This window comes from Dromiciops gliroides, chromosome 3, assembly GCF_019393635.1.
Source record: "Dromiciops gliroides isolate mDroGli1 chromosome 3, mDroGli1.pri, whole genome shotgun sequence".
NCBI classification, from domain to species: domain Eukaryota; kingdom Metazoa; phylum Chordata; class Mammalia; order Microbiotheria; family Microbiotheriidae; genus Dromiciops; species Dromiciops gliroides.
Window position 1 is genome coordinate 226526161 of NC_057863.1, and position 15832 is coordinate 226541992.

General features: G+C 38.1%; 1 protein-coding gene across 4 annotated transcripts in view; it reads right to left on the reverse strand.

Annotated features, from left to right (window-relative positions):
- Positions 1–15832, reverse strand: part of WWC3 (WWC family member 3) — a 212791-nt gene that overhangs the window by 61781 nt on the left and 135178 nt on the right. For all 4 annotated transcript variants that reach the window (XM_043996696.1, XM_043996697.1, XM_043996695.1 and 1 more), the window contains exons 7-8: positions 11413–11562; positions 5483–5556 (exon numbers count right to left, since the gene is read on the reverse strand). In XM_043996696.1, the coding sequence (XP_043852631.1) occupies positions 5483–5556; positions 11413–11562 (224 nt within the window). The remainder of the gene's footprint in view (positions 1–5482; positions 5557–11412; positions 11563–15832) is intronic.

Sequence of the window (15832 nt, forward strand, 5' to 3'; positions counted from 1 at the left end):
TATATTGCTATAATCACATGCCTTATTTGGAGGCATTCCTAAAAATCACTCAGAAACTGTAGTTATAATAAAAACCTGTACTCACTGCTGCAAGGATCTTTGTTCATGAGCCTTGGTGTCATTAACAGTCTGTAGACTGAAACACATGTGTTTTTCCTCAAAAAATTTTTAAAATGCAAGACTTTATTGTCAGAGTTGAAAAACTGTGGAAGGAAGGGCATTTAAAAAAAATCCGTGTCCCAGACAGGTCAAATGAACTTTGTGTGTGTGTGTGTGTGTGTATATGTAGATATATTTACCTTAATTAACTAAATTACTTAGTACTTAGACCATGAGCTTACGACCCAGTAAAGGAAAACATGGAATTACAAGATGTTTATCCTCAAGAAACTTCTGCTATCTCTAAAGAAAATAAGCCACATATACATAATAAAATGAGACATTGACATATGGCAGACATAATTAAGTGACAGTATAAGATGGGCAGGGAGGAGTGATGATCTCAAGGATGCTGACTTTGTAAGAATAAGAGCTGCAGGAGAGATCTGAGAGAAGAGCTGAGAGCATAGGCTGGGAGGGAGCTATATAAATGAGAAATTGTGACAAGGACTATTACCCGTTAAGGAATTCAGTGGCCTAAAGTGGGTATTAATACACATAAGAGAGGAAACTTTACAAATACTTTAGAAACATTAATTTATATGATAAAATCAATATGCAAGTTATTCTTATATCAAAGATGATTTTCCCCCAATTTAGCATTATTTATTAAATGTCTACTATGTGATAGACACTAGGAAAACAAAAAACAGTCATTGTTTTTAAAAAATTTATATTATACTGAGAGAAAACAGAGATAGGTTAATATAACTTTTATTTTTTTGGGGGGAGAGGGTGGGGAAATGAGGGTTAAGTGACTTGCCCAGGGTCACACAGCTACTAAGTGTTAAGTGTCTGGGTCCAAATTTGAACTCAGGTCCTCTTGAATCCAGGGCCAATGCTTTATCCACTGTGCCATCTACCTGCCCCGGTTATTATAACATTTACAAAAAATGAGACAAAGTCATTTCAAGAGAGCCCTGACCAATAGAAATCAGCAGAGTTCTGCAATTGAAGTGGCATTTAACTTGCTCCAAAGGGAGGAAGGCGTTCTAAGCAACAGAGGGAAAGAGGGAGAGCATTCTAGGAATGAGAGACAGGCTGGCAAAAGCATGGAGACAGGAGATAAATATCATATTCAAAGAACCCCAAGGAGGCTAATTTGTTTTCAACATAGAGTATGTGAGGGTGGCTAATTTTAGAGCAATATTATCATCATCTCATCTATAGTCAGGGCAGCTAGGTGGCACAGTGGATAAAGTACCAGGCCTGGAATTAGGAAGACTCATCTTCCTGAGTTCAAATCTGGCCTCAGACACTTACTAGCTGTGTGACTCTGGGCAAGTCACTTAACTCTGTTTGCCTCAGTTTCCTCATCTGTCAAATGAGCTGGAGAAGAAAATGGCAAATCATTCCAGTCTCTTTGCCCCCTCCCCCTCCAATAAACACCAAAATAGGGTCACAAAGAATTGGACACGACCAGAAAAAATGATTGAACATCCATGCTCACTGTGCCTCCTTTTGATATGGACTTCAGAATCATATGAATAGAGCCAGTAAGTGAAGTCATGGGGAATGAGACTCCCAAAGGAGAGAGTATAGAGAAAAGGAAAATGAAAGCCAAGGACAGACCAGAATGTTTCACTATAAAAAAGGGACTGAAGAGTTCTCCTGTGGCTTATTCTGAAGTATAGGAGCTCTTCCCCATTGTGGAAAGTGTCCCGGGACAAGAAGCTATAGTTTCTACAATCTGAGGACCCTCTCCTTACTAGGAAAGGGGCTTGTGATGACTTGTTATATGTGTGAAGGGTGGAAAGGCAATAAGGTGGGCAGTCTGGAAACCAAGTGGCACAGTGGATAAAGAACTGACTTGGAGTCAAGAAATCCTGAGTTTGAATCCTACCATTACCCCTTACTACTTGTGTGACTCCCAAGCTTTCTCATCTATAAAAGGAAAGGGTTACACTCAAGGCCTCTAAATTGCCTTCCGAGTTTCCATTTATAATACTATGGTCCTATAACTCTTGATTTCCTAAAGAAAAGAGATATTGATTATAAGTTAATAAAGATCTGGGGCAGCTAGATGGCGCAGTGGTTAAAGCACTGGCCCTGAATTCAGGAGTACCTAAGTTCAAATCCGGCCTCAGACACTTGACACTTACTAGCTGTGTGACCCTGGGCAAGTCACTTAACCCCCATTGCCTGCAAAAAACAAAAAACAAACAAACAAAAAAAGTTAATAAAGATCTGGAAATTGACCCATCAGATTATTGTTATTGTTGTTCAGTTGTGTCTGATTCTTTGTGATACCATTTGAGGTTTTCTTGGCAAAGAGACTGGAGAGGTTTGCCATTTTCTTTTCCAGTTCATTTGACAGATGAGGAACTGAAGCAAACAGGGTTAAATGACTTGCCCAGGGTCACACAGCTTATATGTGCCTGAGCCCAGATTTGAACTCAGGAAGATGAGTCTTTCTGACTTCAAGCCTGGTACTTTATCCACTGTGCCACCTAGCTGCCCACCCATCAGATTACCTACCCATTAAACTCCCTGTATAGACTCCACTACGAAGGAAAATTTCTTAAAAGACAATCCCAGTTTCTAAATGGGAATTAATCAGCAATGAATTGTAGGGAGAGAAGGTTCTAAAAGATTAAAACAAAGCAAAACATAAGGCTGGGGATAAACTCTACAGCTCTAGAATACTTAGAATACTCAAATACTTCCAAATACATGATTTCACTGGTATGGGTATTTATTCTCTTCCCAGCTGTGTATTATAATCCCTGCCTGCCTTAGTAAACGGTCTTCATGAATTGCTGTCGATAAAAGCCTTCCTTGCTTGATAGCCAATCTTCTGATTCTATAGTTCTAACTATATATAGTTCTAACTAGGGAGGTCCTTGGGAAACAAAGGCATACTCTTTCACAGGCCCTTATAAAACCTGCGTTGCTTAGCAGACTTAGCAGAGCTTCAAACTCCATTGGCACAGTCTTTGAAAATCAAGTGCCATCTCCACGCCACAATGCTGCATCATCATGGAATTTTACTGGATATGCACTTGGTATAGATTTTTGAAAAGGTACCTGGAATGTTCTCCCTCCTAAACTCCAAGTCTTAAGATTTCTTGGCTTCCTTCAAGACTCAACTCAAGTGCCATCTCCTTCAACAGGCCTTTTCTTGTCAATGAACTATTAGTGGTTTCCTCTTTAAAGCTCCTTCCATCTATATATATCTCATATGTACTTAGTTATTTCTATGTTATCATCCCCATTAGTATGTGAGCTCCTTGAGGGTAGGGACCATATTTTAACTTACTTTTTTGCATCCCCAGTACTTGGTTTAGAACCTGACACATAATAAGTACTTGATAAATGCTTCTCGATTGATTTCCACTGAGTTCCTGTAAATAAACGCTTTTCTCATACACTCTGTCTTGCCCCTGAATGTATTTTAATCAGTATAACAAGATTATTTCTGTATTCATTTTTAGATCGCAAGAAAATGTCATGCTATATTTGATAAGTAAAGGTCACAGTGAAACATGTAACAATAAACTCGACTGTAATGATGATCTATTTTCCAAGTTTTAATACAGCACAGCAAATTCCTTGCACCCACACTGAGTAGTTTCAGTAGAAACATACAAGAATGAACACAAGAATATTTAGTAGAGACAAAGGCTCCACAGAAATGGCAGCAAGCTAGGGAGAAGGAATGCATGATAAATGAAGTATGTGACCACAGAGATAACTAGGCTAGGCAAATAAGCTTTTTAGAGTTCATGTGGAAATTTAAAGCCCAACATTCTAATGGATGATGGTAAGAAAATAGTACCAAGCTATAAAAATATCTGCCAAACAGAAGGCCAGTAACCAAAGTTTTAATTTTCAGTCATATGATTTGTTTTTATGGTAATTTTTACTTTAAAAAAAAAGAATAACAACAAAATGAGATTCTAAATATGTAGAGTGTATATAGGTCCAATCAGCCTATATGTCAGCAGTCTCCCAGAATTACAACAACCCTTTTTTGACATTAGAAAGTCTTTATCCTTTTGGAGAGAGGCAAAGAAAATATTTTAATGCCAGATACCACTACCTATTCTTTCTTTAAAGAATTTTTCTTTCTACCATATCAGAACACTTTGGTTTGAGAATATTTTAACAAGGTGTACATGGGACAATGTGACAAAAAAACTATCAATAAAATAGAAACCATGTAATGGGAGGAGAAATGCATGATTATTCACCAACACTTATTTTTTACTTATGTCCTGTGGATAAAGCAAAAAGAAAAGGAGTAGCTATATTAAGATAATATCCAAATGTCCTCCACTTTGCATCTGTTGTTTTGCCTTGTTTGAACTCATGGAACAAGATGCTCCTCCCAGGATAAGCTTATCACTTCTAAACTTCCCACCATGCAGTTAACTCAAGCCTTATTGATACCATTTTCCTTCAGTCTCCTCTCCCCTTTGATTGGAGGGCTGGAGTACCAGGCTTTTCCCAATACCTTTCTTCAAAGAGGGCAGAAACTGGGCTCATCTCACTCCACTTTGCATTTGCTGCCTTGCCTAGTTTTAACTTCACTGAATGAGATGCCCTGAAGCCCTTCCCTTCTCCCCCAGTTTCTGTGTATTGTCTCCCCTCTTAGATTATAAATTCCTTGAGGGCAGGGACTGTCTTTCTTTTAATTAATTTTATCTTCAGTGCTTAGCACACTGCCTGGCACATAGTCAGCACTTAATAAATGTTTACTGGATTGGCTCCTAAGTGCAGTCTCATTTCTGGTTATCTAAAGACATAACAGTATCCATAGAGCAGATGAGAAATCATTCTTTCAAATTCTTACAAACTAAAGCACAGCAGATGTTTGTTTTCTGACACCAAGGCAGTTAGGCCTTAAAAAAATTAAAACATAGAAATATTTTCTCTAACTTCCATTATAAGAACTGAAAATAGGCCTCAATTGAGACAAAAATTTAGAAATCACTTGTTAAATTATTAATGAGTTTGATTAGTCCATTGCTTTATGTTGCATTTGAAGCTGTTTCCTTCCAGTGATACAGACAAATCATGATAAAAGTGGTTTTGTTACTGAGCTGGGTATTTTCATATTTTTAAATTTAAAATTAGTTCGCTGTTCATAACACGACATACCCTAAAAAGGTTTGGGAAGGAGAGGGAAGGAAAAGGCAAGGGATAATTCAAGTATTGTGAACAATCTAACGATTTCATGTCATCATCATCCATAGGAGGCAATTCAATTTTAGTAGTCTTTATAAATTGATATAAAAATGTCTCTAAAGTCCTCCATTCACTATCAATAAAATTTAAATTAGATAAACAAAATATGATTTTTAAAAAATGTACCTCTTACCTCTTTTTGGCCTCTTCATACTGCCAATTAAGTCGAACTCTGTCTACAAGTCTTGTTTTATCATCAAAGCCAAACTTTAAGAATAGGAAAAGGGGGTAAAAGGTTGAAGAGGGAGAAGAAGACAATATGTTAGTGACTAATCTTGATAATATAAAATTCATCTAAATTTTCTGATCCCAATAATCAATAACATTTAAAAAAATCTTTCAAATAAACTTAGTAAAAATGGTTTTCAATCCAAAGTTGTAGTCATTATTAATTAGATAAATGTCCTAAATCTTTTAGGAAACTGTTACTAAAATGTTTTAAAAAAAACCCAAACCCAAAAACCCAGAGGGGTTTTTTGGGGTTTTTTTTTTTGTGGACAAGGACAAGGTTAATGGCATACCAGAGACAAAAGTACAAATAACGAAAGCCAGAGATAACTGTGTATATTGTATTGTCATATTTTTAGTGAATTATATGTTAGTTAAAAAAAAGAATTATATGTTAGTGAGGATAAGACATGTAATAAATATCTGAGGCTCAGGAAGAAGTCCAGGTTTACTGTCACATATTATGTTTATGAGTGATGGGTATTATGGGAAAACAGCATATTATCTATGAGCACAGACTGGGGATATGATGGAATTATAAGAATAAAGATCAGAACTCACAAAAGTCTGTAAATTGAACAATTAAAAAAACCCAAAACATTGTAATGTTCCAATATGGACTAACACAAAGTTAACTAACATTAAGGGAGGAAAATCAAACCATATGAATAGAACATAAGAAATGACTTATGTGAAAGCATATACAATCAATTGGGAAAGGGACTGCACCCATGATTTCACTGACATAGGGAACTTCCAGATCATAATACTCCTTAAACCAAAGCAGGGTGGTGACTTTTCTATAGCTTAAGAGTCTTGGAGAGCTGCTTAGTCCTGCAAAGTTGTGTCACACATACACATATATACACAAGTGTTGCGTCGTGGCTAGAGTCAGGAAAACCTGAGACATATACCTCTCAGTGAGGCAGGCAGTTCTCTGAGACTACAGGTTGCAGAGAAGGATCACAAATATACATATTTGTAAATATAACAATGGGTGGCTTTGACCCACGCCTCTTCTCTCCTCTTCTCCTTCCTCTCTCTCTCTCTCCTATTCTACCTTGTAACATCATCAGCTCCCATGAATTCAATTATCATCTCTGTGCAGACTATTTTCAGATTCACTTACCCAGCCAGATCAAGCCACATATCTCTAATTGCTTAGGAGATATCTTGAACTAGTTATCTTATAGACATCTTAAACTCAACATGTCCAAAACTGAACTCATTATCTATCCTCCCAGACCCTTCACTATTCCAAATTTCTCTATTACTTTTGAGGACACTCAGGATTGGAACCTAGGCAACATCCTTGACTCTTGACTCTCAATTGCTCCCATATTCAATTTGTTGCCAAATCCTGTTGATTTTACATTTGTAACTTCTCTCTGATAAGGCCCCTTCTCTCCTCTGATGCTGTTGCCACCCTGGTAACTCAAGCCTGAATTACTGCCTCCCTGCTTTGTGTCTCTCACTGGTCCATCCATCCTCCACTGGCAAAGTAGTCTCTCTAAAATGTAGATTTAACTATGTCACCACCAACACCCCCCCCTCCCCACTCAATAAACCCCCAATGACTCCCTATTACCTCCAGGTTCAAAATTTAAGTCTTCTGTTTGGCTTTTAAAGCCTTTATAACTTGACTTTTTCCTATGTCTTCAGTCTTCTTACACCTTAGTCCCTTCAGTTTACTCAATAATCCAGTGATAGCCTCCTTGCTGTTCTTGGCACAAGATACTACACCTCCTGATTCTGTAAATGTTCACTGGCTATGCCCTATACCTGGAAGTCTCTTCCTCCTCATCTCTGTCTCTTAGCTTCCCCGGCTCCTCCATCTCGGTTAAAATCTTCCCTTCTGCAAAAAGCCTTTACTGGTAACCCTTAATATTCATGTCTTCCCTCTGAGATTTTATAGATACATATACATATACATATATACAAGCATATACAATGCACGTATACACACACATATTTCTTGTTTGCATATAGTTGTTTAAACATTGTTGTCTCATTAGATTATCAGGTTTTTGAGGGTAGGAACTGTTTCTGCCTTTCCTAGTATGTTCAGCATTTAGTACAGTGCAGAGAGCATAGTAGATTCTGGCATGTACATGCATATATTTAAATGCTGAAAAAAATTATTGTTATTATGATCATTGATATATAACAGAGAGAATTTCCTAGACCAACAAAATCAGAGGTCTGGTCCAAGAAATCACCACCTCCACCACCGTCATCATCATCACCCTCATTCATAAGTAGGAGTACTCTTCATTATTATCGCCAGTCAGTCAATAAACATTTATTAAAGGTCTACTACGTGTTAGGCACTATGCTAAGAGATAAAGATACAAAAAGACAAAGCACAGTCCCTCCCCTCAAGGAGCTCACAATCTAATAGGGGGGGGTAGTGTAGAAGTTGTAGCATCAGCAGTAGTAGTAGTAGTAGTAGTAGTAGTACTATGATGGTGGTAGAACTAGTAGTTGTAGTAATAGTGGTAGCTGTAGTTGTTATTGGAATGATATTAGCAGAAAAGGTGAATAACAGTAGACATGATATGAATACAGTTAGCTCTGTCAGACCCTATATCCATTACTGTGAATGATACACTACATTATCTTGTGTGTGCAGCTTAGTGAGCAGATATATAGATCTGATGAGAATTTCCTAGACTACATTACAGCTGCTATTACAAAGCTTAACCTTTGGAATATAAGCCTTGAAATCAGTGACATTCAATGGGTCTGCATGGTTTTGTTTTCTTTTCCCTCTTAATTCTATTAGCATACTGTTTCAAGAAGAGAAAATTCTAGTACTGGGTCACATATATACTTTCCCAACCCAATCAGAACCTAACATCTTTAAACAGAGGATGAGACCTCTGAGTCCTGTTTTTGCTAAAGAGTTTAAGCATAGTGGAAGAAAAACTGGCCTTCAGTAAGAAGACCTGGATTTTCTAGTCAAATTACTATCAAACCCTGGACGAGTGACTTAACCACTGTGAGCATAAATTTCCTCTTCTGCAAGATAGAGAAAAATAATATTTTCAATGCCTGACTCATGGGGTTGTTTTAAGGATCAAATGAGAGTGTGTGTGAAAATACTCCATGTTTACCAGATAGATTACTTATTACTGCTATCTAATCTCTAAGATTAATTACAAGACCATTAGAAAGTTGCCTTTTTTTAAAAAAAATCACATTTAAGTATGTATTTGTCCAACAGTCTCAGTTAGTATATCTTGTATTATTCTCAGAAGGCACGAACATTTTATCCTCTTTCTTTTTTACAACATATCTATATTTCACATTATAATTAAGTCATCACTTAAGTTTCTTTCCCAGGTTCTACAATATTTATTTCTTTAAGCTTCTTTCATAGCTACTTTTCTTTTGAACCAAAATTATATTCCACTCTTCCTCACTCTTCCTTTTCTTTCCCCAGGTAGGTAAATCCCAATGTGAAAAAAATTCCCTCCACTGATAAAGATGGTATCTCATCTATAACTTAAGGTCTTAGATAGTTTCCTAGGGCACTGAGGGATGCAGGAACTTAAGGTGAGGAGAGCAACATAGCCAGCAAGTGTCAAAGGCAGTATTTAACTCATGACTCTTTGGACACAACTGCCTTTCAAGTTACTATTTTTAAAATCATGGAGCCTAAAAATGAGACAGTCATAGTTGCTATAGGTGCAATTATATATTCCAGTATTACCTTGACATTCCTTAGCAAGGTCCAAGTACTGATTCGTGTTCTATTTATGGTTGTGAGACATTAGTCTACAGTCAGAGAATTATAAGAACTAAGATCTAGACTTGCCAGGGCTTCCAAAGGCCATTTGGTCCAACCTCTTCATTTTATAGATGAGGAAACTGAGGGCTAAATCGTTTAAGTGACTTGTATAAGGTACTTGTTGTTATTCAGTTGTTTCAGTCATGTCTGACTCTTGATGACCCCATTTGGGGTTTTCTTGGCAAAGATCCTGGAGTGATTTGCCATTTACTTCTCCAGTTCATTTTACAGATGAGGAAACTGAGGCAAACAGGGTTAAGTGACTTGCCCAGGGTCACATAGACAGTAACTGTCTGAGGCCAGATTCAAACTCATGAATATGAGTCATTCCGACTCCAGGTCTGAGTTCTATCCATTGCACCACCTAGCTGTTTCTCTAAGGTCTGACAGGTAGGAATCATCAGCGGTAGAATTTGAATCCACATCATCTGGTTCTAAAGTCAAGACTCACTCTCCTGATCTATGCTGCCTCTCTCTAAGTATGAAAACTGGACTCTCAAGGATACAAAGGCATTTTAAAATACCTGAACCACAAATAGAAATAATCAGTAGGCATAATGTGTCAGTACCTTTGAAGCATAACTCCTGAAATTTTATTTTTAAGGACTTTTAGATGACATATGAGACAACTTTCTGATTCTTATAGATAAGAAAATTGCCAAAGGTCACATACCAAAAGTACTCTGCTATTCACAACAGTCAGGAGTTTGACAAGAGCTGGCTGGAGGTGTTGGAGCGATAGTATCTATTTCCCTCATAAAAAGATTATTTTGTTTCATCATTATTGGGCCTTTCCAGCTTCTCAAGGGAATCTGAATTTTAACTTTATGAGCTCAATCAATTCATAAATATTTTTTGGGGGGTAAGGCAATTGGGGTTAAGTGACTTTCCCAGGGCCACACAGCTAGTAAGTATCAAGGGTCTGAGGCCAGATTTGAACTCAGGTCCTCCTGAATCCAGGGCCAGTGCTCTATCCACTGCGCCACCTAGCTGCCCCAATTCATAAATATTTATTAAGTGTATGTTATGTGCTAGGATTGTGCTGAGTATGGAAGATACAAAAAGAGGCAAAAGACAATCCTTGCCCTCAAGGAGCTTACAATCTAATGGGTTCTTTTTTTTTGTTTTTTCTTTAATGGGTTCTTCCAAGAAGAAAAACAGACTTTGTTACTTTTCTTTCTCCAAAGATTGAAAGACTGTACCTACTAATAGCTACAGTAGTGAATCCCACCCTGAATTCATGACACAGCTTTACTTTCACAGAAGGTTGTTGAAATGTTCCCAAAGTTCTTAAGCAAAAATAATTTCAATTCAGTTAGATTATGAATACATAAGAAACAATATAGCATAGTGAATAGGGATCTGGTCTCAATATCAAAAAGCCCTGGGTTGAAGTACTGTCTCCAACATATTCTGGTTCTGTGACCCAGGAAAATTTAGTTAACCTCACAGTTTCCTAAAGCAACTTTCAGAAACTTTTAAATTGCAAAGCACAAGATGAACTAATTGAATACAATCATGGAGAGAGTTTCTTCACCCAGCAGTTCCCTATTCCATTGAAATCACAGGTATGGTTTAAGAAAAGAAGAAAGAGGTAGTCCATACTACCCTTTTAATGTATAGATATTACGGGAAGATGGATGTCCCTAAAATCCCATCAGCAATGACATTGGTCACCATTCTTACAATGTAAATCACACCATCAACAAGAAAACCCAGTAACTCTTAGGCATCCAAATCGTAAGCACAAAATTCATGAGCAGTGATTTGCATACCCCTCTACACTCAAGTTTAATGGAGAAACAAGGAGAACAGTATTTTTTCTTTAGCCTTTATCATTTGTGTATGTGCACATGTACACACACACACACACACACACACACACACACACACACACACACACACACACACATACACACACAGAGCCCAAATATTTTTTAAATTAAAATGGGAAATGAAACAGAATAAATCATGGCAACATAAAAGCAGTCTTTTTTCTCCCCCTCTCCTCAAGTTCTTTTCATCTCTGTCAGCCAGCATACCTCTCCAATGATGTCAGTTTGAGAACCAGCGTCACAGTATTGTTGAGGTAAACAAGAACCGCCAAGTGAACCATAATTATGGGACAAATCTTGCAGAGAGTCTGAAATACAACAGCTATTCCTGAAACCATCCGTTAGTTTAGCCAGGCTCTGAAATGGAAGACAAAAAAAAAAGAATATGAAAACAGATGTCAATTTAAATTCTGTTGGTTTTTTTTTAGAGGCAGCCCAACCATCATGCTGTAATTTTTATCATTAAGATATAGTGTATTTCTCATTCACCTTCCCACTTCTTCCCTCCCTTGCCCAGAGTACAGGATGAGATTTAACACAAATAGAGGTCCTTTTTCAGGGACAAGAAGTGTTTTTGAGGATTCACAGAATGCAAGGAAAACATATATGCCCAGTAAAATTTGGAATCAGGAATACCTGAATTCAAATCCAGTCTTAGACACTTACTTGCTATATATAATTCTGGGCAAGTCACTTCACCTCTTTTTGCCCCCGTTTCCAAATCTACAAAATGGGTACAATAAAGCACCTATCTCCCAAGGTTGTTGTGAGGATCAAATGAGATGATAATTAAGTGCTCAGCACAGTGTCTGGCACATAGTAAGTGCTATGTTGATATTATCATCATTATCACCAACACCATCACTATAAAAATTCAAGCTAGAAGGTACCTTCAAGTTCATCTACTCCAGATCTATTTCACCTAGATCCATGGATAGACCTTAGGGGGAGTCTGTGAACTTTGATCCAAGAAAAGTGCATCTTTATTCAGTATATCCGGTTTACTTTGTGATCCTATGTAATTTATTTTATTAATTTAAAAACATTATTCGGTAATCCATAGGCTTCCCCTGTCAAAGGATTCCATGACACACATATCAGTTAAGAAGCCCTGATCTAATCCAACTTTCTCATTTTAGAAATGAAGAAACTGAAACCCAAAGGTGAAGAGAATTGCCAAAGGTGACACAGCAAGTTACCTAAGTCTCAAGGAGGCTAAGTGAATCCATGGTAATAATGATGGGTCCACTTTTTTCACATCTGTACCCCAGCACCTAACGTAATGCTTGCCACATGGTAGGAACTAACAATAAATACTTCTTGGTTGTTTGACTGCCTGATGTCATATAGGTAGAAATCCCAGGTCTTCTGAATCCAGAGGCAGTGTTCTTTCCATTACAGAGCTGGGCCCATCCAAGAGCACTTGTACAAAAAGTGGTTGGTGGCAGGCATTTCAACTCTATAACCAATTCTACAATTTCTTCTTTACCTTTGTTTTCAAATTATCTATTTTGCTCATGCAAAGAAATAAGCACCTAGACTAAGATGTCCTAACTTTCCATAGGGCAAGTCTAAAACTCTGAGCCTTTAGAATCTATTTTCTCTTTTCTTTTTCTTTTTTTAAACATTTTTTTGCAGGGCAATGGGGGTTAAATGACTTGCCCAGGGTCACACAGCTAGTAACTGTCAAGTTTCTGAGGCCAGATTTGAACTCAGGTCCTCCTGAATCCAGGGCCAGTGTTTTATCCACTGTGCCACCTCGCTGCCCCCTAGAATCTTTCTAAATAAAGATAATGATGATGATGATATAGCTAACATTTTTATAGCGCCTACCATGTACCAGGCACTTGGGTTAAGCACTTCACAAATATTTTCTCAGTCAATCCTCACAATAACCTTGGAAGGTCGATGCTATAATCACCATCTTACAGATGAGGAAACTGAGACAAACGGAGGTGAAGTTACCTGCCCAGAATCACACAGCTACTGAGGCCATATTTGAACTCAGGTCAGACCAATACTCTCTCCACCGTGCAAACTACACAAAATTTGAAAAAGACCCTTAAAGTCAAATAAAATGTTTTAAAGCCAGTAGTATACTTAGTACATGTCTCCTGTCAACTCAGGCTAAGTTCACTTAATTTCTTGACCTGATTTTTCAGTTATAATTCTGTGTGGCAAAAAAATATTTTCATATGACTTTGCATATGCCAGAAATAAAAAGTAAATATGTATTCTGGCATTTAGGAGAAACCACTAGTATCCTCCATTCACAATTAAATTAAAAATAAAAAGCTTGACTTTCTTCCATTTTCTAAGACTCAATTTTTGAGATAGAGATCTTCAGCCCACCACATTAAGGTAATCTGTCAAATACAGAAGCTACTCTGCACAAGATCCATCAAATGGGTTTAAGGTAGAGTATGACCCTCTCCAGAAGCCAGCACTTCCAAGATGCCTCAGGTTATTACTCATAAAGGAGTAATGGAATTTCCAAAGCTAGAATGGCCAGGAGAAACTGTTTGGTTCATGTACTCCCTTCCAGGTCCTCAATGTACAGGAAAGGGGTCCCTTGGATCTACAGGAACTTCTCCTGATCATTCCGGGGGACTACAGGGAGAGGAAGAATGGCAGATAGGTATAGTTCTCTCCACTCAAAATTAGGAAGAATTGTTTATGTAGCATGGCAAACATGGGAAAATAAACTGGACCTGGGGGTCAGGGGCCCTGGGTTTTTGTCCCATATCTCTTATTTACCAGCCTTATGACCCTTGGCAAGTCACTGAACCAGAATCTCAGTTTCCTTATTTACATAACAGGAATAGTAATTCTTTCCCTGTCTATCTCAGAAGTTGGGGAGATTAAATGATACATTTTATAGGATATCAACTGGACTTGTGCTTGCATAAATAAAATGTCCAATTTACTGGTTTCATTGGTGGCTTAGTAGATAAGAGAGATAGAACTGGGAAATGGGAAAGATGTGCTAAAAATTTTGCCTTGGACAAGATGTGTAACCTTGGGTGAGTCATTCAACTTATCTCAGGCTCTGTTTTCTCATCTATAAAATAGGCATAATCATAATCATAGAGTTGTGAGGTTCTAATGAGATAAGATATATACAGTGCTTTGCAAATTTTAAAATGCAATATAAATGCTAGATTTATTATAGGGAATTCCCAGTTGAAGAAGTTCCAGGTAGCACCTTCTCCATAAAGTCTTATGGAGTTGCTTAGAGCAGTGAGAAGTTAAATGACTCCCTCAGGGTCATGAAGCAATTGCTATCTGAAGCAAAATTTGAACACAGATATTCCTGACATCCAGGTCAGCTCTCTATCCATGATGCCATGCCGTTTTCAGTGACACTCATGCAAATATTTACTGGTTATTTTGCTGTTTTTTATTGTTATTCCATACAGCTAATGATTTTAACCCATCATGAGCAGGATTTGTTAGCTGGTTTTTATACTTGAGATATATTGGCCTTAGATCCCTCTAAAAAGCAGGAGCAGGACTAGATGATCCCTAAATTCCCCTTTTCAACTCTAAAAATTCTATTAGCCATGGTCTTCAAAAACCTGGAATAGTCAAAAAAAAAGGACCTGTGAGGGGCAGCTAGGTGGCGCAGAGGATAGAGCACCGGCCCTGAATTCGGGAGGACCTGAGTTAAAATCCGGCCTCAGACACTTAAGACTTACTAGCTGTGTGACCCTGGGCAAGTCACTTAACCCCACTTGCCCCGCAAAAAAAAAAAAAAAAAAAAAAGGACCTGTGAGCTCATTAACATGAAGGTTTCTTCCAGTCACACAGACTGGGTTATGCCTGTCCATCCTTTGTGACCCTTGTCTATGTGCTGCCATTACATAATCAATAATGGCTGAATCAGTGTTCTGGGGAGCATGGGGATGAGGAGGCTTCCTTGTTCTCTCCTGAGACGAAGAGGGTATCAATGGATCACCTCAACTGTCCACTGTTATCCTTCACTCTTGCCATGTGACACTACATTTTTTCACTCCTAGCCTTGTCCCATGGCTCTGATAAGTGAACTCTTTACCTTATCTTCCCAGGGTCCAAGCCTCTGTCTGTACAATTTGCTGTGATCTCTCCTCAACCTCCTCACTCCACAATTCCAGTCCATTCTTCTCTACCCCACAGAGACTCCACCCCTGGATCCCTATCTCTGATAGGCTGAGCTTTCTGCCTTTTCTTGCTGGGGCTCAGGCAACTTCCTGTATCCTCTCCTCCAGCCTCCAAACCTTTCACTCCATCCCCTCCACACTTTTCAGGACCCCCTATATTTGTGTTGCTTTTGCCCCATTAGAACATAAGCACCTTGAAGGCAGGGACAGTCTTGCTTATATTTGTATCCCTAGTACTTAGCACAATGAATGAAGCATTTCAAGTACTTGATCAATGTTTTCTCTCTCTCTCTCTCTCTCTCTCTCTCTCTCTCTCTCTCTCTCTCTCTCTCTCTCTCTCTCTCTCTCTCTTTCTCATATATTTTCCACACAAAATCCTTTACTCAAGTTTTTCATCAAAATTGTGTACTCCGTGAACTACTGCAAAGAGAAGTGAACAGAACCAGGAGAACATTGTGCACAGCATCAGTAACACTGTGTGATGATCA